General features: G+C 46.8%; 2 protein-coding genes across 2 annotated transcripts in view; one reads left to right on the top strand and one right to left on the bottom strand.

The window, feature by feature from the left end:
• Nucleotides 1–10753, bottom strand: part of Ubqn (ubiquilin) — a 32560-nt gene extending 21807 nt beyond the window's left edge. The window contains exons 1-8 of the mRNA XM_077653886.1: nt 10596–10753; nt 8270–8372; nt 7391–7446; nt 5525–5560; nt 3937–4062; nt 3098–3223; nt 2042–2170; nt 533–650 (exon numbers count right to left, since the gene is read on the bottom strand). Of these exons, the coding sequence (XP_077510012.1) occupies nt 533–650; nt 2042–2170; nt 3098–3223; nt 3937–4062; nt 5525–5560; nt 7391–7446; nt 8270–8372; nt 10596–10694 (793 nt within the window). The 5' untranslated portion in view covers nt 10695–10753. The remainder of the gene's footprint in view (nt 1–532; nt 651–2041; nt 2171–3097; nt 3224–3936; nt 4063–5524; nt 5561–7390; nt 7447–8269; nt 8373–10595) is intronic.
• Nucleotides 10754–10912: 159 nt separating this feature from the next.
• LOC144121001 (uncharacterized) lies at nt 10913–20799 on the top strand. The gene is made up of 2 exons (XM_077653887.1): nt 10913–11541; nt 19126–20799. The coding sequence occupies exons 1-2, from the start codon at nt 11293–11295 to the stop codon at nt 19465–19467; spliced, it is 591 nt and encodes a 196-aa protein (XP_077510013.1). The 5' UTR covers nt 10913–11292; the 3' UTR covers nt 19468–20799.
• Nucleotides 20800–22810: the final 2011 nt, after the last annotated feature.

The following is a 22810-nucleotide window of genomic DNA, read 5'->3' as shown; positions in this document are numbered from 1 at the left end:
GGTTGGACTGTGCCCAGTTGCCTAGGCAAAACAGCAATTTAAAGCAGCATGAATGGTTTGGTTTATAGGTGTTTAACGTCCCAAAGCAACTCAGGTTATGAGAGACGCCATAGTGAAGGGCTCCGGAAATTTCGACCACCTGGGGTTCTTAACGTGCACTGACATCACACAGTACAACCAGCATGAATGACATACAGGGTTAATTGAAGAGACATGGGAAAGGCATTTGCCCTGCAGTGGGAGTAGTCAGGCTGATGATGATCAAAAAATAACATGTACACCCCATCAAAAGTATACAGCTCAAAGGGTTTGCTTGTGAGGCGTACAGCATGCCTTGTAATGCATCCTCAGCAACTGTAATCTCTCAAAAGAGGAATGGCTTCATGTCCTTAATCCTCCTAAGCTCTGGAGTGCTACATGTGCTAGAGAGCTCAGCCAAACATCTTAGAAGCAAAACCCCTTGGGCTGTATACTTTTGACGGGAGTTGTACTTTGCCGTCAGGTGCTACCGGCAACAACACACAATACTCACTGCTTTCAAGCAGGGATGCAAAGGGGTTCCCTCCAAACTGCTCCTGGGCCGCATTCATGATGGGCTCCTGGAGCTCGGTGTACATGCGTCTTAGGGCATTGTATCCACCAGGTGCACTCTGGAACAAGGAAGCGAGCCGGCCGCATTAGTTAGAAATCACGTTACACACACAGCTGTGCACACATTTGAGCTTCATAATCAAAAGCATCGTTCGAAAATTTTACCTTAATGTGTAAGCAAGAGTTATAAAATTCGTAAGAAAGGACAAGACGTTCCTGCAGCTACCGTAAAAACCGGAATATAGGTCTAACTTTTTTTTTTCAAGAAACCACGGCGAAAAATCGACAGCCGTCTTATATACCGGTCAATGACGGAAAAACTACGCAAGTCTTGCAACGATGGGCGGCTGAAGTCAACAGCCTCCATCACTATCACCATCAGCAGCAACACGGCGTGGCATCGCACCGCCATTTTGTGTTTGTGTCATTGCAAAGCTATTTTGTTAAAAGGCTGCTTTCAAGATTTTGTTTCAAAATGAGCAGAAGCCGACGGCAATTCACCATCACCTTCAAGAAAAACGCGAGTGAGTATGCGGAAGCTCACAGCAACCTGGCGGCAAGTCGCGAGTTTGGAGTATCCGAAAAGAGCATTCAGTACTGGCGGAGGCAGAAGCTGCGTATTACAACTTGCAGCAACCAGAAGAAAACATCATTTTGTGGGCTGACCGCAGCATATCCACAACTGGAAGGAAAGGTTGCGCTGCGTGCAAGATCGCTGCCTGTGACTGCCGAATGCATCCGCGTGAATGCAGTAGAGATCGCGCGTGCCTCTAAACTCACAAAGCCGCAATTCAAGGGCTCGCCATCCTGGATGCAGCGATTCATGAAGAGGAAGGGCTTTGCTCTACGGCGCCGTACTTCTGTGCACCAAAAACAAACACACGGGTCGATGGGGGCGCGATACTCTTAAAAAATTGGCTGGGTGTACATACGAGCTACATTTAAATGAAAATTAATACTGTCACCATTGTGCAAGCTGTTGAGTCGCAATTGTTTCAAGGTAAGGGTGTCTTTCGGTACTTTTTCCATTGAAAATTTTTTTTTTTCATTTTTAGAATTGGTTAGTTAGGGGGTCGACCTATATTCCGGTCCGACCTATAGTCCGGTTTTTACGGTATCCTAACTATACACATCAACTACTGCTTGTAGCAGATCAGACAAAATTTCTAGTACAGATGCTGTACTAGATATGAACTGCACTAACATGGATAGATAGGTACGAGTTCATGACCAAGCAGCGCCAAAAAGACAGAGAGAGAGACTACCAAAGTGTCTGTCTGGTCATGCTAGTGCTCACCCTTTTGGTGCTTCTTGACTATAAATCTGCGTCAATTACTCCAGCTAACCCCTTAAGAAATGCACAATGACTTTCACTAGAAAAATCAAAACGAAATACTGTTCCCTATAAAAAAAAAACAATAATACAAACGGTGCTGCCAAGCTACTATACCTCGAGGTTGCTGATGGCTCGGTCCTGGGTACGCATCAGCTCCTGCAGCATCGATGGGTTTCGCACCATCTCCATGGTCTGCCGCAGCATCTCGGGGTTGTTCAGCAGGTGGTTGATCTCGGGATTCCTCTGCACAGACAGGAGGCCCACGTTCAGGCCTGTCAACACCACTGTTTTGGGCAGCCAACATTGCCTCCGGAAGTTATCACCATGGGAAAATGGAATGATAACAGTGCTTGCACTGCTATTCCTTTACAAGTACACAGAAGTACACAGCGACGAATGAACGTCCCCGTCTCAGAGAGCAGTCAGACCACTTAGATTCGGTTCCACTTTTCTCAGCTTCGTGCCAGCTCACAGCAACGGCAGCTCGACCAGCCAGCATCAGGCAGACAACCGACATTTCAGGCGCTGATTGGCGCATCTCTGGTGTCCCCCCTCCCTTCCTAGGGCTTTGGCATCGCTGAGCATTTCCTTCGCTTTTGTCCAAGTGGTTTCACTCTTACAGCTCGCCGAAACTTCACTCGCCACGGGCCGCTTGTGCAGCGACACCTCCTCGCAAGCGATGGTGCCGCTTCTGAGGTGTGTAATGCAGTAGCAGTGGAGCTCCACCACATCGCACCAAGAAGGATGTCGGGGAGGCCCCTTGCAATTTTTATAGCATTTCTGCTTTGATGTTCCCGACAGTTGGCATGGAATAAAAGCATAGACGAAAATTTAAAAAAAAAAAAAAGTCACTGCCACGCCATTCTTATCTCAAAGATAGACACTCGTTGTGCAGTCTTTTGACGGTCGCGCAGGTCTCGTTCATTATAAGCGACAGTTTATCGTAAGTGGGGCTGCCATATGTGGGCTCGACTGTATCCCGAGTACTATAATCCACCTCGATCTGCTGTGGAAAGTTCGCTTCCACATCAAAATTAAAGCAGGCGAATAATGATAAAGTTGCCACAATTCAGCACACGTTACACAACAGGGCAGGGATCAGCGAGCAATGTGCGCAGGCAGAAAAACGCAGACATGGCGAGACATAGCAGACGGCATGGTGCACCTCACCTCCATGAGTTGCTGCATCTGAGGGTTGCCAACAATGAGCTGCCTCATGTAGTCCGGGTTCGACATGAGCGACTGGACAAACGGATTTTCCATCAACTGCCTCAGGAGGTCAGGGTTGCTCAGCAGCTGTGGAAGGAAGGGTGAAAAAATGGTCATGAGGCAGGCAAAACGCTGCTGCTGCGCTCTGAAGAAGTGACTGTATCCCAGCAACTTTTCCTCCCTGATGGAAAGCAGCAAGTCAGAGGTTTTTGTTCTACAACTACTCGAACAAGGCATTCTCTTCTTCAGGCAACATGTTGAAAATAAATAAATAAAATGTGATGTTAGAAGAGTGTACCCCCCCACCTCCTCCCCAAACAAAGGCACCATCATAGTGAAGAGCCCTTAGCACACATCAAAGCACACACAGAATGGGGTACTACAGTCAATTGTACATTTTTTGGTCCCCGAAATTTTCAGATTTATTTGATAGTGTAGATTTGTATGGAGAACTGTCAGCCTTCTCATAAGATTCACAAATGCTCACTGCCTGTTTTTCGAAGCCTAGATTTGTTTTGCTTTTTTTTTCAGACTAAATAGCATAAGCTTGAACCAACTAAAATTAGGGCCAAGACCTAGGGAGCATTTCCAAAAAAATGAAAACAAATTAAAATTAAAAAAAAAAACAATACCCCAGTGGCCTGGCGGTCGCATGACGATCATAAATGTTATTTTTAATGAATTATTCGAGTTTTATACTATTTGAGATATTTTCCAGCCCTTGCAAAGCACAGGGAATTGGTCAAATTTTAGTGCATACCGAAAGAGGCGGACAAAAAATTTTAAAAAAGCCCCCGTACCTCCCTCTGCATGCGCTGCTGCATCTCGACAAAGGTGCCTGAGCCCAGGTTGAGGCCAGAGAAGCCCGGGAGTCCGCCCACTCCAGAGCCAAATGGGTTTGGTGGTACACCAGACGGCTGGCTACCCTGCGTAATTTCACAGACACCATAAACATTTATGAAAAAAAAAAACACATAAAGAATGCCCGACGAGAATAAAATTAAGTTCACGAAATTGAGAATGAAACCGAAAATTGCTTTTGAGGAAAGGATTTGGATTTATGGAGGTTTAACGTCCCAAAGCGACTCAGGATCTATGAGGGACGCCGTAGTGAAGGGCTCCGGAAATTTCGGCCACCTGGGGTTCTTTAATGTGCACTGACATTGCACAGCACAAGGGTCTCTAGAATTTCGGCTCCATTTGAAAACCCACCGCCGCGGCCGGGATCGAACCCGCGTCTTTCGGGTCAGCAGCCGAGCACCATAACCACTGAGCCACCAGGGCGGCTTTTTTGAGGAAAGGAAATGGCCCAGTAATTCTCTCATATCTCAGTGGACAGCTGAACTGCGCAGTAAGGGAAAGGATTAAAAAGGAATTGAAAGAAGAAAGGAGGAAAGAATTGTAGTGGAGGGCTCAGGAATAATTTGGACCACCTTTAGCGCGTTCCCCCTCCATCCATCGAAACGAAACCCGGCCTCGCTACTCCGCTACCGGGTTCAAACCCAGGGACTCCGGCTCAGTAGCTGAGCATTCTAACCACTGAGCCACTGTGTTCTTTCCTTTTGCAGAAGGCAAGTGCTTTCACAGAATACTATACAATGCTGCTCCCAAGACTACCTCGGAAAACAAATATCTACAAGCTGCATAGAAAATGAAAGTCTGTTTCAAAGATAGCAATGCATTACACACTGCAAGTCTGCGAGGACAAACTTAAGAATGTGAGCACTTCAACCAACTCCGCAGCACACTCGGCAACAATTCTGACAAATCACAGAGAAAGTGCAAATTGGAAGATGGCGCTGCTGTCACTATCCGACAGCTGCTACAGTCCACGAATTAGCCTGTGACATGAGCGAATGCCACCCAGCCAGGTTTTGCTCCAAGCCCTTTCACCTTTTCACAATTTGTGGGTTGTAGAATTTAGTGCTTCGCACGAGTGCTACGCTTCCTATGAGAGCTGCACCGAAGTGTGGTAGTGCGCAGGAAGCAACTGAAACAAGTACAGGAATTGTTTCACAACAACTGAGCGCCAGCGTGATTGCTGCGCTGACACAAGCTTGAAAGACCGATGAGGCAAATCATGTAAATAACAATGGCTAAGTGTATTTACCCCACTTTGCATGATACAAAGTAATATACCGTAAACAAAAAAGAAAAAGGTAGAAGATAGCATGGCTATAGGGCTACTTCCCCTTTCGCTATTCTAAAGAGTTTTCCAAACGTGTATGTATTTAAAACCGTCTTAAATCACCGCATATGTTACCGCACACAAAAGGATGAAGGATGTAATTGAAGCCAACAGCAAGTATTGTTGCCTGCCGGTCCTCTTTCATGGCCCTATTAACATGCGTAATGAGAAGGCAACCACATCAACCAAGCTCTACTTACTGCAGTGGGCTCATCTGGTCTCCTTGCGCCATCTCCCTGCACAGAGGAGGAGGCAACAATTGATCAATACTGGACTGGGCATCGAAGAAGTTGGAGAACTACTGGTGCACAACAGAGGCTCCGATGAAAAAGAGTTCACAGCCAAAAAAAAATGTAAACATAAATAGACACCGAGGACAAATTTAAGTTGACCGATATCAAACAAATTACTCTGTTTGAACAACGAAGAGGTTACTTTCACAAAAAACACAGCATTTTTATAACCTAGAAAAGTTTAAAAACTACAGGGGCACTTAAGTCACCTTAAGGGTGGAATGCAATAGCCATATATTTCACATTCGCTGCAACTTCTGTGAGTGCTTGAGTCAACTTCTTCGCAATTGTCGGTCCATCAACTGCAATACTGATATTGCTAACTACAGTAGCAGGTACCCGCTATGCTATGACGGTGTCGACATTTGTACATACATAATTTTCTCCCAATTTTTTTTTTAATTTCAATTACCCATCTTGGCTGCGATTATGCCACAAGGTCATGAGACTTCTCTCTACCAATCAGTTAACTTCATGACACCAGACATTGGTGGGGTATTGGCATGAAGACAACTCCAATGCTACTGCTTTAACGAATGAAACGTAGGAATCATCCCCATCGGCCCTTTTTGAGAGCAAACTGCAGCGACGTCAACATAACTTTCTGCTGCGGATCCCTGAATAAAACCGCCATTCAATTACCAACAGTGATCAGAGTCTTTTTCGGTCTTGACAGTAACTAGCCCGATTCAAGTGGTGGGAAAAAAAAAAACTATTTTTAAACCTGATTTCCTTCACAACAGAAGCACCATTTGGTGCCGAACAAATATCAACATGGGCAGAAAGAGCCATAGAGTCAACTTTTGCCAAGAACCTCAGCATCCCTTTAAAGAAGCCCTCTGACAGCAACAGTAATAAAATTCGCAAAAGTCAGGCACCCCAAATAATAAGCTGGAACTACATAAAACAGAAGCAGGTTTTCATGATGCAGCAGGCTCTCAGTGCCTACACACTTAGTGCCTCAACACAGCACTGAGACAACCACAACTTGAAAGAGGGGCTTTCGAAACACCCTGAAAGTGTGAAGACAGTGGCTATGAGTACACAAGACCGCAGCGTGAAATTTTCATGTGAAGATCACGGACCTGTCAAGTTGCTAGTACCGTAGGGCCACAGCGCTGAGAAGACCTGTGCTGCTGTTTCCAGCTGCACTCAAAGTGCTGATGGTGGTGAAGTTATCAAGAAGTCTAGAGCTGGAATTATCAATCCCTTAAAAAGCCTTTAGGTAACACTAATAGCTTTGAAGAGACGCAGAAAAATCCTGCATGTCCTGGCTTCCATTCAATTCCTTCCTGAGATTCATGTATAGAAACAGCAGGCAGACACATAGCACTTCTCACAAAACCAAAATCCAATTAATAATGACTGGTTATGCAGTGAATCAGTCTACTGTGAACAACTACAATGTCGTAAGTCCCAAAATAAAGTATCAGAAAAGGTAACGCGGGGTAGAGGCATGCACAAATAAAGGTGCTCATGGAATCTAAAAAGTGCTGGAAGGAACCGGAGGGTTCTACAGAACCCAGCTTGAGAACTTAAGGGCTGACCTGCTATCTATGTAGGTTGTAGAACAATTCATGTGTTTTGATATGTTTCATGTTATAGAGAGAACAGCCCTCTTGCATAGCCCACTCATGCTCACAGCCTTAACTACAGGCTTGCAGAATTGAAAAAATTATTTTAAAGAAAACCACCTATGGCCCACAACAGACTGTCAAGGCTTTCTGAGGCAAAAACAAAAAAGTTTTGCAGATGAAAGAAGGTGGCACTCACCCTGGCTGAGGCAGCAGACCTAATCACCAAATGCACTGTTAGACCATCCTTTATATCTGCACAGAAAAGTATTGCACTTCATTAGTCAAATGCACTCACAGAAAAGATTCATGTGCCAGACTCCGTGTAATACAAAAGAACGAAAATGCAAAACTTAGTCAGTGGTTTCTTAATGCAAAGTCTTTAAGCCAAGGAATAATTTACTCTAAAATGTGCACAGATAGGCGGAAAGATGGTGTCTGCCCTTCTTTTGCACAGTTTGGTTCCACTGATATTTAACGACTGACTACTTACCATTACTGAAAACCCTTACATCTATTATTGACCTTTCCCACAAAGTAACATGGTCAGGACTATCTTAACATTCATACGCTTGTCAACCTATGTCAGCCATTTTCTGCACTTATTTTAACATGTGGCCCAAGACTCAAGTGCTGTTAATTCAAAGGTTCTGTATTCAGTGCAAAGCTTTTGAATTTGAAAGCATAAAATTGAGAATGCAGCCACTAAATGTTGCTCAATAAATAAGGTACTACCAACTTAATTTTGCAATAAAACCAGAATACAACAGGGATTAAAAAAAAAAAAGCTTCCTAAAAGGCCAATAGGGGGCACAGCAAATTGCCCTGGTATTGGAGGCAGTCATGTACTTTGCACTTGGCCTAAGCAGCTTATCACTGCACTGGCTTCTCATAGCACAATATCATGGGTTCAATTTCAACCATGGCAGCCACATTTCAATGGTAGAGGCAATAAAAGAAAGCCTGTGTAGTCGCAACTTTGTGCCCACTAATATCCTTGTGTGGCTGCAATGAATCCATTAACTCGCCAGCTGCTGTAGCTGCCTAAATAAAGAGAAAACACGTCGAAATCACTCACTGTGTGCCGTGATGGGTTCCTGGTCCTTGAGGATTTTTCCAGCGAAGATGAGGCAGAGCTGTTCAAGGGGGGCCCCGAATTCCTTGGACACCTGCTCTTTTAGCTACAGAGAAGATAAAACACAACCAAGGTTCAGCTAGGCACCCACAAAACAAAACACCCGGAAATGATGTGCCATGCAACACGGAGTCATTAATGAAAGCGCAACAATGCAGTACGACAAATGCAGTTTCAAGAGCACCTCCTTGACTACTCATCAATGGCCCCAAGGGCATCAGAGGGACAGAAAGAAGTGAAGCTTAGTTGACTCTGGCTAAATGAAAACACCGCAGTGGCCAAGCACTTTCTTTTTTGCCACATGCACCTGAGCAAAACACTGATAATGTGTCTCGAGAAACCCTAGGCTTGTTACCGACATTCTGGCTGCGCCAGAAAAGGCCAGAGAATGAGTGAACCTGTCAGTGACACGAATTCCTTTCCTTCTTGTTTTTACTCATGTCTGGGTGCACACAACCCCGCAAAAGCACACACATAACAAGGATGCATACTTTCCTATCCCTACTACATTCTAGAGAGCCTAGCCTAATCGAGGGCAAAGTATAAGTTCTTTCGTTACATGTACAGCTCAAAGCAAATGAAGGGAAAATACTTTATAGAGTCCAGTGCATGAATACTCTCCCCAGCAAGTGTGAAAAGCTTACTTTTTTTCTTTGTAGGTTTCCCGTGGACTGATGATCCCTTAAATACCCTTTCAAGTTTTATGCACACATAAGAATAAATTTGGCATTTTGACTGTAAGGTGTTTCTTTCACTTTCATACTGCTGTACATCGACTCACATTCAATAAAAGTTCGCTAAAATCTGCCCCGGAGATGTGTGTATCCATACACATGCATCACGTCTCTGCAAAAGTTTCTCTTCACTGAAAAGAGTCCAACCACTACAAGGCAATCCTCACCATAGTGCAGCACATAACACACGAGGCAAAAGCAACATTCGATGCCTAGTGACCACAATGAAAGAATGAAATGCTATCTTCACGGTCAGCATTCTAGAACACATGAACATGGCATTGCTCGAGCGTTATCAGAGAGGTGAAAGCGAACCAGGAGCCCGAGAAACTAGGAGACTAGCCACTGAGCTTTGTTATCAAAGAACAAGTAAGATAGCTTGAGATGTGACAGCTGCTACTGGTAATAAATGGGCAACCGGGCTGCTTGACTTCACAACAGAAGCAGTTCCACGTGCCACAAAGCATAAGTTGACACACCAAGACCAAAATACAGCCTGCTGAGTGAGGATGCAGCACAAATGGCTCAGACCTCGCATCACTACATTCAATCTGCCAAAGAACTAGAACCTTGATGAAGTAAGATGCGGCCCTTAACAAGACATTACCACTGCACAGTAGGTTATACGTAACATTTAACCATTCAGTGTCACCAGCATCACCAGCAGCCACACGTTACGCGAAAACAAAACGACATCGCACGAGTTGCCTGCTGCAACGTTAACCGATAAATTTTCCACTTCTGCCACTCTCGTTTTCAGGATCGAGAGATCCTGAAAATTTTCCTTAAGACAACAGCAGCAGTGGCATGTTCGATCCGGCGGCTTTCCCAGTGAATGGCACAAAGAAGCTTAATCCAGTTACGATAATGAGCGCTCCGCCGGATCGCGCGCAAGACGGAAGTGGAGCAGCACACTTTCGGCAACCCGTGAGAAAGTAGCGAAAGGACACCGCTCTGCGATAGCCGTAGTTTTTTTTTTTTTTTTCCTCTTGCCGCTTCCTTTAGCCGCAAGCGTCCCTGCCTCCCTCCCCCGTTTAACCACCGTCCTTCGGGGTGAAAATTCCAGAAACGCCAAGCAGGAAACTGGCGATCAACAGTCGGATATGGCGACGCCCGGGCGTTTCGGACTCTCGAAGTGAACGGGATGTGAAAGACGCGTCACGTTGCCAGCGTCGAAACAGAACGCGTACCTGCTTCGAACAACTGTCAGTGGCGTCGCTTCATTTTCCGCTTGTGGGAAGCCCCGCGATCTTCCGCCGATCGCGCAGACCCCTGCGAACACTCGTTTCACGCTTTACAAAGCGTTCCCAGCTCCGAATCGACGATCCCAACTCGCCCAGACACAACATACAACTTTGACAGGGCCGATGAAGCGAGCCTAGCGTTCGAACAGCCTTTTTTCTTGCGGCTCTGTTCGAATACCTAGGCCTATCAATACACACAATCCCTGTGTGACGTAGACTAGCTACTGGCAAGTTTGCGGCGCTCACAGGGTTAGAGCATTGTAGTTGGAAAAGAATGACCATTCAACGTACCTCTTTGACTGAAGCCGACTCTTCAACCTTTACTACTTTCTTTTCCTTCGCTGTTTTGATCACTAAGCTGATTTGCTTCGGCGACTCCTCGTCAGCCATGATGACACTCGTGCTCCAATGTGTTCAGCTTCCGGTTTCAGGTCGTTCGCGGATAGTGGCGCTGCGAAATAAACTTTGTCAACTAAAACAAGCCAACAATTTAGAAACGCAATTGTATATTTCAAGCTATTATTATTAAATAAATATTTATGTATTATTACTATAATTGTACTTACACTATAAGCAAAGGCTAAGCGCATGCAGTTAGGCACAAGGCCAAGGAGGCGCAGCTATCGCTGCAGCGTGCGGATTCTGAGTTGTGTGCTGTGATAAATGTGTTCGCGGCAATTCACGCTGTATTTACAAGCATCTGACCTGCTCCATCAGCACTGAAAAGGTGTACAATCATCATTACTCTTGATACGGCTTATTAAAACAGACGTAAGTGTCAGCAAGTGCGTCAAACTCGATCGGCTCTAACCGCCACAGAACGCTTTGTCTCCTACAGGTGTCCGTCTCGAGCTCGTGCAGGCCGTTTTTCAGGCTAACGACTCACCCGCCGCGAACACATACGTCACAGAAGACGCATACACTCTATCCTTTAAAAAGCGTTACGCCTCATTGAATTCAATGCTAAAAACATCGACGTGCGGCACCGATGAAGCGACCGAGGAGCCCATGTTTTGCTGCCGGCGAGCACCGGCGGCGGATCAAAGTGCGTCGTCTGCACAACGCCGCGGCGGCGGCAGCACCACTGCTGCGGCGCAAGCGCACGGTACGGGACTGCGGTTTCTATCGAACGCCGGGTCCGCCGCCAGAGAAGAGACCGCGGCTCGAGGGCGTCAACGACAGCCATGCCTTCCTCTGGGAAGTCCAGGCGGCACCGAAAGAACAGGCCTTCGGTAAGGTAGGCTTTTCATCAGCGCGCGTCTCTGGGTTATCTCTCGGCGCGCCCTGCTACGCATGTCCCTCGGTGAAGGATGTTTACACTCGTAAGCATTATCCTCGCGGCGGCGTGCGGATGCCAACTGCGCGGAGCGCGTTGCCTCGTTGCGGATAACGGATTGAAGATGACATAGTGAGCGATCGGCTGCCTGCGGACACCCCAGTAGTTAAGCCAAACGAAAATCCCTCGTAACACGAGGTGCTCGCGGGTGCCGTGAAAAGGAATGAACAAAGGTTGACAGGCGACCGGGAATGCGGGCAAACTGGCGCCGCAGAGCCGGGATCGGGCTTTATGCTTCGCTTGCTAGGACGGAGACCGGTCGATAATGGGCGAGACGTACCGTGCGCTGTGACTAAGCATAGTTTGTTGCGACGGCCGCCGAATGAGCGCCAACATTTGCGCTCCACGACATCTGTAGAAAGAAGACGCAAGCACTGGCTTCGCGGCAGCGGTTTTCGGTATTGTCAGGACCCTGTAGTAACGCAAGGCCTGCAACTCGCAGTGTGAAGTAGTAGAACCGACATGCTGATTTCGTGTTGCGTAACAAGGGGCCTAGAGCAAGGTGCTGTCGGGGGCGTTTTATTTTGGGTTCGCATCGTCTCGGAAGCACTCATAAAAGCGACTAGCAACAGTTCTGGCATCTGAGGCGCCTGGCAAAAGTGAAAATTGAAAGACCTTCAGACTACAAGTCTGCCAATAACCCGTACCGGCGCGCGCTGTTAGCGCTGTGTTGACATAATGCTTTCTTTCCGCTGACGTTTAGTTATATCTTCTCTTTTCCGGAAACTCGATCTTTTTTTTTTTCGTTTTCTTCCTATCACTTGAGTTGTAGGGGTGCACCTCTCGCTTATATTTAATAGTTTCGCGAAACTTTTTTTTTTTTTACGGGTAGCTGCTATATGCTCTTTGAAAACAACTATATAGAGGGAGCGTAATGTGTGTTTATTCTTGAATATTAGTCATCTTTCAACCAACGTTTACCGGGACGCCTGCGCAGTGCTCATGAATTTTCGGTCGTGAGAAGCATGCACGTGCTACGCGCGTGACATGAATCTTCACAAGAGGGACGTCAGTACACAATAGCGAGCTTGCGCAGGTGCTCGCTGCATGTGAAGTTGTAAAGACACCTTCGCGTGGTTATCACTGTTATGTACAGAAGGGTCGACGCCTTCACCTCACCTGTGTTGTTCATAAAGATGCCTTACAAAAAGATCACTCTAGGCTCAAAAATAAATTTATTTATTTATTTATTTACAGAAGACTGCTGGCTTTATTGCAAAGCCTTAAGCAGGAGTGGGTGTAAAATACACTTTGACAAAAAGAAAACCTCCCTGAGGTACACGCAACTCAGCACACAATACCGAAAAAAATGAACGACGAAAAGAAACAACATTATACAATATTAGACGACGCCTGGCGTCAAAATGAGCACTGGGGAAAGAAAAAAAAGGAAAATGTTGAATGCTGCAAAATTGTTACGAATTCCTAAGGGACTCCTTAAATGACTCCACAGTAGAAGCCTCTACAATATTCGCTTTGAGGACATTCCATTCCCGCACAGTACGGGGGAAGAAAGAATTCTTGTATGTTTCAGTGCGGCATGAGTATTCCTTCACTGAAAAAAAAAGGTCTTCAAAATGACGTGGAAAATATTGTAACTTGTTGTAACATCTGGCGCATGAAACTAAACGGTAACAAATGTGATGTGATGAGAATTACACGCATGACTAAACAAACAATATTGTGCTCGTACTGCCTTAATGGCACCTCACTCACCCAAGTTAACAAGTATAAGTATCTTGGTGTTCAAATACCAGATGACCTGCCCTGAAAGCAAGCACTGACTTTATCACTAATGACGCTAACCGCATGCTTGGTTTCATCCATTTGTAACTTTTCCATGGCCCCTATCCCTCTAAAACTACTTCGCTATAAAACTCCAGTGCACTCAAAGCTTAAGTACGCTGCCTCAGTATCGGTTCCATACACTAACTCTCTCATTGCTTTACTTGAATCAATCCAAAATTGCTCTGCAAGATTTATAGTCACTCACGTCATGCCAGTGTTTCCCAAATGAAAAGAACACTTAATCTTCCAGATCTTTCCATATGACGTCATATTTTTTGCCTATGCACTTTTCATAAAATGTATTAGACTAGCAGTAGCCTAAAGCAGTCCCTGTTTACTCCTGCAATGTACTCATTGTCCTGCTGAGATCACCACCTAAAGGTTCATGTTCCCTAGTGCAGGACTGACCAGTTCATAGACTGGAACCACCTTCCCCCCTCCACTGTCCCCATTATAGACCATGTCAAATTAAAGGATACTGGTTCTACCTAAGTGCGGTGACCACTCTTTTTTTATGCCCTGTTTTTTTCTCATTATCTTCCCATTCCTATCTGTAACGCTTGACTTGCTCTGAGAGTAATAAAATGAAATTAAACTAAATTAAATATTCTCTACTGTAGCAAGGAAACAGTAACGATTGGTGGTGAGGTACTGCAAGTATTGAGGGATTACGTCTGTCAATGTATAGCAGTGATGTCAGATTCGTACCACGGGAGTGAGTGAGTGAAAAACTTTATTTGCCCTCGACAGTACTCGACGTGGAGTATAGCAAAAGGGTGTCAGTCCAGGGCTCCAGTGGCCATGGCTGCAACATATGTAATGCCCCTCCGGGGGACTTCTAAAGTAATAAACTGTACTGAATATACACGGTCAACCAACCAGACTTGGTCCGTTGGCCTCCTGCTGCTACGGTGTGGGATTCTCTAGTGTGGGACTGCCGTGATTTTTCTTATAGCCCCATGTTATTTGGTATAGGGTTGGTGTTGTCTCTGCACCAAGGCAGAATACCAAGGGAATGTGTTAGAATATTCATTTAGTGGTTGCGGTCAGCAACCTCTCGCATGAAAATATGTGACATCTGTACATTGTCAGTGCGTACTCACGGTTGAGGCCTGAGCTTGCGTACCTCTGAAAAAGATTTATATTAGGCTCAGGCAGTGAGCTGTGGAAAGAAAATTACTAGGGTGACGGTAAGAGACAGAAGGAGGGCAGCATGGATATGTACACTGTATATCAGAACACCATTGATCTAATGATATACTTGCTGAAATCAAGAGGAGGGAATGGTCATGGGGGACATGCAATGCGTAAAACCGAGAACCAATAGTGTGGTAACGGCAAGAGTCGATCCTAAGGGAAGCAAGCAAAGCATAGTGATGTGTGGTAGAGACATATGGGGAAGTGATACAAAGCTTACTGGGTCGGGGCGACCACAGCTGGCTTGATCCGCATTTTTTCGCAAGATTTGGCGCCCTCTGATTTGTGCGTGAAAATTAGTCTCCTGCCCAGAAAACTGGTTGAAAGCAAATGCATGTGGAGTATCAGGTGCATTCATGACAGTTACCACCATCAGTCGCTTGCACCTGTCACCAGCATGAACTGCACGTGGCACCACAGTCGGATACAAGTCAAGAAAACAGCGGCTTTTCCCCGTCAAAGGACCCCCTGCCAGCGAATGGCGGCAGCCGATTCTCATGAACCTGCTATAGTGTGACACTCTCCAGTCCGGCCAGCCCCGATCCCCTCCGTGCATTGTCGGGGATAGTTGCCTCCCTGCTTTGTCATACCGCTCCTCGCATTGTCAAGCTCAGGTTTATGAGAACTGGTGGATGCCATTCCCTGATAAAAGTGGTCTGTAAACTGTTTATAGACTTCTTATAGACTATTGCCTCCATATAGATATTTCCTTTTGCTTATTCAAAGTCTATAGACTGTATATAGACAAAGGTTGACTAAACGTCTATGGCCATAAATCTATATATTGTCTATACACTGTCTATAGGGCTTGTATTGCTTGTACACTGGTCCATAGACATTATATACAAAAATCTATGGACACTCTATAGACTGTCTAAAAAATTTTTCGTGAGGGTTGGCTTGAAAGGGGTCCTTTGACGGGGAAAAGCCGCTTTTTTCCTGAATTGTATCAGACTACAGTAGTTGGTGGTTTCTTTTCAACAAGTGGAGCTCGGGAGAAAACAGAGATGGAGAGGTGCGGATGAAGTTTTAGGCGCGCATGCACAGAGCAGAGCGGCCGTCTGTGAAAGCTGGATCAGGCCAGGGCCAATTAAAGGTCATTACGAGAGTCACTGCCCCGCAGTGAACTCAGCCTGGCTGACGCCTTGGTGATGAATTCGTCAAACCACCTGCAGTACCAAAATACGACGCCTGATCAGAGTCCGACGCCATGTCGAACTTTTTTTGTGGGGAAATGGAGTTGAAATTATCTGCATCATTTCAGGGTACTTTGAGCTTTGGCGTTTGTTCATGAAATGCATAGGACCTTGCGAAAAGATGGGTTTCGAAGCTGGCTCGTAGCTGTTCGCTGTACATGGAACGGTGAGCAGGCGTATTGCTGGAAGCAGGGAAAACACGCACGCGTGCACGCACGCTCAAAACCGATGAGGAAAACAACTGGGCAACCGCTGCGGTGGCTCAGTGGTTAAGGTGCTCGTCTACTGATCCGGAGTTCCCGATTTCGAACCCGACCGCGGCGGCCGCGTTTCAATGGAGGCGAAACCCAAAAGGCGCCCGTGTGCTGTGCGATGTCAGTGCACGTTAAAGATCCCCAAGTGGTCGAAATTATTCCGGAGCCCTCCACTACGGCGCCTATTCCTTTCTTTCTTTTTCCCCTCCTTTATCCCTTCCCTTACGGCGCGGTTCGGGTGTCCACCGAGATATATGAGACAGTTACTGCGCCATTTCCTTTCCTCAAAACCAATTTTCAAACAGCTTGACTGTGCGCGAATATTCGAAAATTTCAAATGGTGAATCGGATATATCCTCCTGTTCGATTCGTTGAACGCATTGAGTAACGCGCGTTCAAAATTATTCGAGACGAATCGAATGTGCTTTCAAGTTTTCGAATAGTTTTCGAACAACTGTTTTCTTTGACGAGTAGTTGTTTCAAAAACGTGGCCCACTCTGACGTCGCACGTACAGCATGCTGTCGCGATTGGCGAAGCACACAAAAACTGCAAAACGCGGGGTGGTGGGGCAAGGAGACGCGGAAAAATCGTGTGGCAGCGTTCATAATGCTCATACATAACCTCCGAGATCGGGCGACGCATCTTTGCGCAGACATGTTTAGCCTTGACGCCCGATCGACGCCGTGGCTCGTACACCTCATCCCCTCGGCCCTCTCATGTGGCTCTGTTTATTCGTTGTCGTCAGCACTCAGAAATTGTAATTTTCATATGCCGCTCCTATGCCATATCTTTCCTACTACTACGTATATTTAATGTGCTTGTGCGTCTTTTGGCAGCCATAGCTGTAACTCCGTAAGTTATAGTTATAGCTCCGCCACTAGCGCTCCGTTGTTTAACACGGTTATTAATGCGCAAGCATTGTGTGGCTGTTTGCGGTTTCGTGTCATCACGGGATTGTCATCACGATAAACGTTCAAACGAATTGAGTTTAAGATAAGGAATGGTTGTATCAGAACATCAAAAAATGTCGCAGGGAAAATCATGAGGTGCATGTGGGGTAATAATTAGTTAGTTATAACCAAAAATGCCCCAAAAGTGGACGGGGCCGGAGCAAAAGTGGCGCCAAAATTGAAAACACCAGAAGTGGGCGGAACTAAAGCGTGGCGCCAAATTTGAAGTTGAGTGAAGGGGGGCTAGGAGGCTTGAATGCTTACGCATTCCTCCAGTGCGGGTGCCGCAGTGATCTCATAATTTTTTCGTGTTTTATGTATGTAGGCAGAGATAGTGAATATTGGTAAACGTACTTGACTCGTATTTGATTCGACGTCTGCCTACATTATTCGTATTCAGTTTGGCAGCCAAGCTAAACTATTCGCATATTGTCAGCCTTGAAACAGTGCTATTCACGTGCCCCGTGGGAAGCGTAAATTTTCACCAATAACGATTTCTCGTGAATGCCTCTGGCGCCCATGTCCATTATTCACTTGTATTAGAGTTCGTTGCACGTAATAACTATATATCGATCGGTCGTCTGTACGCGCCTACTTTCCAGCTCCCTTTAAGTGTATTTTGATATAGGTATCGCGTGACGTAAAATTACTACATTTGTATCAAACTGTTAATTCGGTGCTGAGCTTTAGTTATTCGGGTTGTACGAACCAGACTCTCGTGTACTTACATACTCACGGACCACCCCGGCGACTTGTCTTGCATACCGGCTACCAGGGCTTCGTCGCCTCTCGTTTTCCCGGTGTCACAACTGAATCAGTCGTGTAGTGGTTCTTGCTCTGTTTCGAGATTGCAGGAAAGCGTGCGAATAGTGGATCATGTCTCATGTCGAGGATGGTCGTTAGCAGATGTGTCGGTGCTGCTATCTTCCGTGCTGTGCCTCCGAAGCTTTTGGAGGAATGATTTGCGCTCTGAATACAATTCGTGCGGCTTCAGACACGTCTATATAAAAGAATAGTGGGGCATTTAAGTCGTGACATTCGTTCTCTTCTCACATCAAGTAGCGCAGGGTCTGACGAAGCAGTGATAGGGTCTGATGAAGCAGTGATATGCAAATTCCTGCCCACTTCGGGAAGTGGTGCGCTTCCCGAAACGCACTAAACTTCAAGCCTTCACCGTAAGAGTCGAACTGCAGCAGGTTAAATGCTGTAGCAAACGCTCCAGCGGTATAGTCGTGATTAACGCGCGTCTTTATTTCGTTATTTTTCTTTCCCTGGCGCACGCTATTGGAGGAGCGCTTCTACACCTGAAGGGTGCGGGTCGCTCCCCAGATTCCCGCCGACATAGCAGCTTAGGGGTGCGCAGATTGTTGAAAATGAGTAGAATGTGGCCTCAAAAAGAGCTACTTGGAATTCTTTACCCCACAGAGCGTATACCTTATATTCTTAATAATAATAATAATAATAATAATAATAATAATAATTGGTTTGGAGGGAAAAGGAAATGGCGCAGTATCTGTCTCGTATATCGTTGGACACCTGAACCGCGCCGTAAGGGAAGGGATAAAGGTGGGAGTGAAAGAAGAAAGGAAGAAAGAGGTGCCGTAGTCGAGGGCTCCTGAATAATTTCGACCACCTGGGGATGCTTAACGTGCGCTGACATCACACAGCGCACGGGCGCCTTAGCGTTCTGCCTCCATAAAAACGGAGCCGCCGCGGTCGGGTTCGAACACGGGAACTCCGGATCAGTAGCCGAGCGTCCTAACCACCGAGCCGCGGCGGCGGGTCTTCTGTTCTTGGCAAAATAATTTCCTGTTGGTTTGTTTGATTGATTGATTGATTGATTGATTGGTGGGAACCCTCTAAGTGGGATGTCTCAGTAGCCTACTTATTGGCAGATAATAATAATAACAATAATAATAATGATTGATTTTTGGGGAAAGGAAATGGCGCAGTGTCTGTCTCATGCATATATCATTGGGAGATAAAGTTGGGAGGGAGAGAGAGACCCTAGATAACAGCCTTGGCTCGATCTTGGCCCGAGGTAACAGCCAAGGTGAGAGCAACAACGTCCCGTATTTTTTTCTCCCCCTTCTCGGCAGGATTCCAAGCACAATAAGCAGCACAACAAGAACAATGGTGCGAACAACGGGAGTGCCGGCGGACCCGCCGTGACGGCCGCTCTCGGCCAGTCCCCCGTCACGTCGCCCATGGAGGAAACGGCTCTGCCGCTCATGGCGGAGACGCCGGGCGGCGGCAAGCCGGACGAGGAGGTCCTCTCCGCGGCCGCCGTCGTCGAGATGGCCGGACCTCCGCTGCCGGCCGACGCCGCCATGATGGATGTCGCCGGCACCCCGTCGGACGAGGACGACCCGGCGTTCAACGCCTTCAACTACTGGAAGACGCCCTTCCCTGACGTCAACGCGGACGTCATCATGGAGTAGACCCCGCCGCTTCCCCTCCTCGCACACCCACTCACCCCTTCTGTCGTTGCAGCCATGTTTTTTCATTGCATCTCGCTCCTTCGCCTGTTGTTTTCCTTGTTTCATTTTAAACGGCGCTTTGTTCTTTCTGTTCATTTTTCACTTACCCGTTACCGTCGTCGCACCTCGAACAATAGAGAGTTTTAGCGTGCCGGAGACATAGTAGCGTAGATGTATAGCGCACCAGCTGTATGCAAGCTGCGCGTGCGTAGTGGACAAGTGGAGTGGCGCACCTGCCACTGCCCATGCGCAGCAGGCATCCGGCTTGTATTGTATACGCCTACGCTTGTGCGCCTCCGGTGCGCTAAAACTCCCTAATATTTTTTTTCTCTCTTTCGAGGTGGCCAAACCTCGACGTGTGTAGTACAACACGCGCGTCATTTGTTTCTTCGCTAACAAGTTTAATTATTATTATTATTAACAAGTTTACGTTATGCTGGGACCGGCGCGTTCTGCGCACTCTGAAGGAAAGCGTTAGTCCAGAGTATGCGTGTGTCCGTGGGATGGACGAAACGGTAAAGCGCGTGCGAACCGAGATAAAGGAGGGAGGGAAAGCTCGCGTATGAGAGCGTGCGCGCCACTTCGGTGAGTGGATCGTGCGTTGCCGACTTCCTTGTGCGCTCGTCATCATTTCTTGTTTGTATTTTCTTTATCTCTCTCTCTCTCTCTCTCTCCCGACTTTCATTTCATGTTCGGGTTAAGCAAGGGACGTTCCAAAGGAATTAAAAGGCGGTTGGCTTTCCGTGTGCTTCGTGTTTTCTACACGAATCGTGTAAAAAAAAAAAAACTATGGGGCTTCCTCCGCGTGCACTACATCACTTTTTTTCTTGTTATTTATTTGCTTCATTTTTGTTTTCTTTCACGTACGTAAATGAAGTTGCTTTCAACCGCCGCACGGCGGCGCCGAGTTCTAAAATAGCGGCAGGCAGTGTACGCCACCGCGACAAAGTACTTACACGTCACCGCGCAGCTGCGGACGACGCGAGCATTCGAAACATCGTGTGGGCGGGTCCGACCGGAAAGCAGGAACGTCGCACAGTTCGAGATAGATGGGGCTTGTTTTTCTGTTGGACGCGTGCTGGCTGCTAGGAACAAAGAAAAGATGGAATGGCTCGCAGTGGAAGCTGGCTTTTAGTTTCACTTCGTGTTCGCGTTCCGGGATTTGTTTCGGTTCTGTGTGTACATGTTGGCGCACTGTCAATCTCGGCCTCCGCACACGCGGAAGGGTCTGCTGCCTGATTCATGCTGTGTTTCTTTGACGATGAAATAAATATATTCTTTCTGTGGTGTTCACCTCGGTCGTCTTGATGCCGTCTTTCCTGCATACCTGGCAATTAGGTGTGCACGTGTCCTGATCAGGATGCAGGCGTAGCACTGTGTACAGCTAGGCAGAAAGCATACGGAAAGCAGGACAGTGCGCGGTATATGGAACCTAATACGGGACACGACAGAGGACCTCATTTCACATAATTTGTAAGAGAGCCAATGATGTGTAGATGCGCGAAGGGACGGTATATTCCTTGATGATCTGCAGGAATCGGTGTTAAAGAAACCCTGTTCTTGACTACGAAAAGGTTCAGGCTGTCACAGATTTGCCTGCGCCTTATGTTCATATTTTAATAACCACTTAAAGGATCTCTTAACCGAAGTCGTTGAGGTTGTAGGATGTTGCATGTGAATATAGGCGCAGCCGGCGCCGGACAGGTGCGTCTATCGGGCAGTGGACCTAATGGATGGCTGTACCCTGAAAGGTGGCATGTTAAGCACATGAATGTGATATTACACGCGCAGATATTTTGAAGCCGTTTCAGCCCGGTATTAGCGAATGTACAGCGCCATTGTGTACACACAGAGAGCTCGTGGTCGGAATTCGAACCAACTTGTGACACTCGCGGCATCATCTGGGGGGCAAGCAATGGTGGCGCTAGTTTACATATTTTTTCACGAACAAAGCTATAATCCACTGAAGCTGAGTCGAGTGATAAGTTGTCAGAAATCACGCGGCTTCTGTAGTGGTCATGAAAATCGCGCCGAAATGAATGAGCTTATTTTTTCACTTATACTACGCGTTCAGTGAGCAACTAATATTTTCGGGGCTAACCTTACTACACTAACTTAAATTGCTAACTCTAATGCATAAAGCTACGGGATACGATTAGTGAAAACAGCCTATCGTTCGGAGGTTTTCAAGCAGTACACTTCAGACAGAGCTTGAACTCGAAGGCGCTTGAATGAATTTCAGCAGAGAGCTAGCGTTATTGGGAACAAACAGTCTCTTAGCTCACTACAGCTGCGCTGACCGCGGCCGAGCGCGTATTGCACAGTTGACGGAGCGCAATCCGTGAACACAGCGCGTGTTGGTTCGAGTTGCGCTCATGTCCCGACAGATGGCAGCACTTACGCATGTACCGTTATATCGTGCTGCTGTGAGCGCCTTGTCAATGTAGCAAGAAAGATGAAGAATGACTGAGTAGCCAGCAGAGCTCAAGTGCGGCCCATGGCGTGCTAACCACCATTGCGAATTGAAAACTGTACTGCCCTCTGAGAGAGACTGTCGACGCTGCCAAGAAGCGCGCTCAAACAGTGATAACCTGAAAATTCTCATTCCTACTAGTCCTGCTATAAGCGGTTTTTATCAGCCCAGCTGGTTTTAATATTTTACAAATTTATACCTGGTATTGGGCTACATCAAACATTGTTTTGTTTTTGTTTTTTTTTTGTCTCTGTTATAGCGAGTAAAACTGGTGATGCGTATACAAAGTGCAGACAAGTTCTCTGCACCCTCAAATCAAAAGACACTGTTGAGGTACAGTATATTGTGTGACCATATGTATTACACTCAAGACTAACATAACGAACCGTGCGCCCGTATGACTAGTACTGCTAGTACTATAACTACCGCCGTCGTTGTCGCTTTTATTCCTGGAACCGCCAGTTCTACTAAAAACTACCGCTATACCACCGCAGCGGCGGCCAAATGGTTTGAGCAACCCCATTGTATGCGGGAGGCTCGGGGTTCGATGCCCAATGCTGCAGGGTACACACCGGCTCCCAATAGGTTAAAGCTTTCCCCTGGCCGGATGCTGAGCGGCTTCTCTGACGTGAAATGCTCGGAAATGGTTCTTCGACCCTATGGACCTCCTGCATGTTTGTAAACAAACGAGGTGGCGCTGCAGTCGCTAGCGAGCTCGTGCTAGGCAAAAGGTCGGGGAGTGGCGTCGCGGATAGGTGTTGAGCGCGGGTTTTCAAGGCTTGTAGGCGCGTTTCCAGTTTCTGCGAATCATAGCAATGGTCGATGCTTCCA

Source organism: Amblyomma americanum, chromosome 2 (genome assembly GCF_052857255.1).
Source record: "Amblyomma americanum isolate KBUSLIRL-KWMA chromosome 2, ASM5285725v1, whole genome shotgun sequence".
Lineage (NCBI taxonomy): Eukaryota > Metazoa > Arthropoda > Arachnida > Ixodida > Ixodidae > Amblyomma > Amblyomma americanum.
Note: the sequence above shows the minus strand (reverse complement) of the source record. Positions and strands in the feature narration are given on the sequence as shown.

Excerpts from the sequence above, each read along its gene's own strand:
- LOC144121001 (XM_077653887.1), top strand. The coding sequence starts at position 11,293 with ATGAAGCGACCGAGGAGCCCATGTTTTGCTGCCGGCGAGCACCGGCGG. Across the intron at positions 11,542-19,125 it reads AAGAACAGGCCTTCGGTAAG|GATTCCAAGCACAATAAGCA; the intron begins GTAGGCTTTTCA and ends CCTTCTCGGCAG.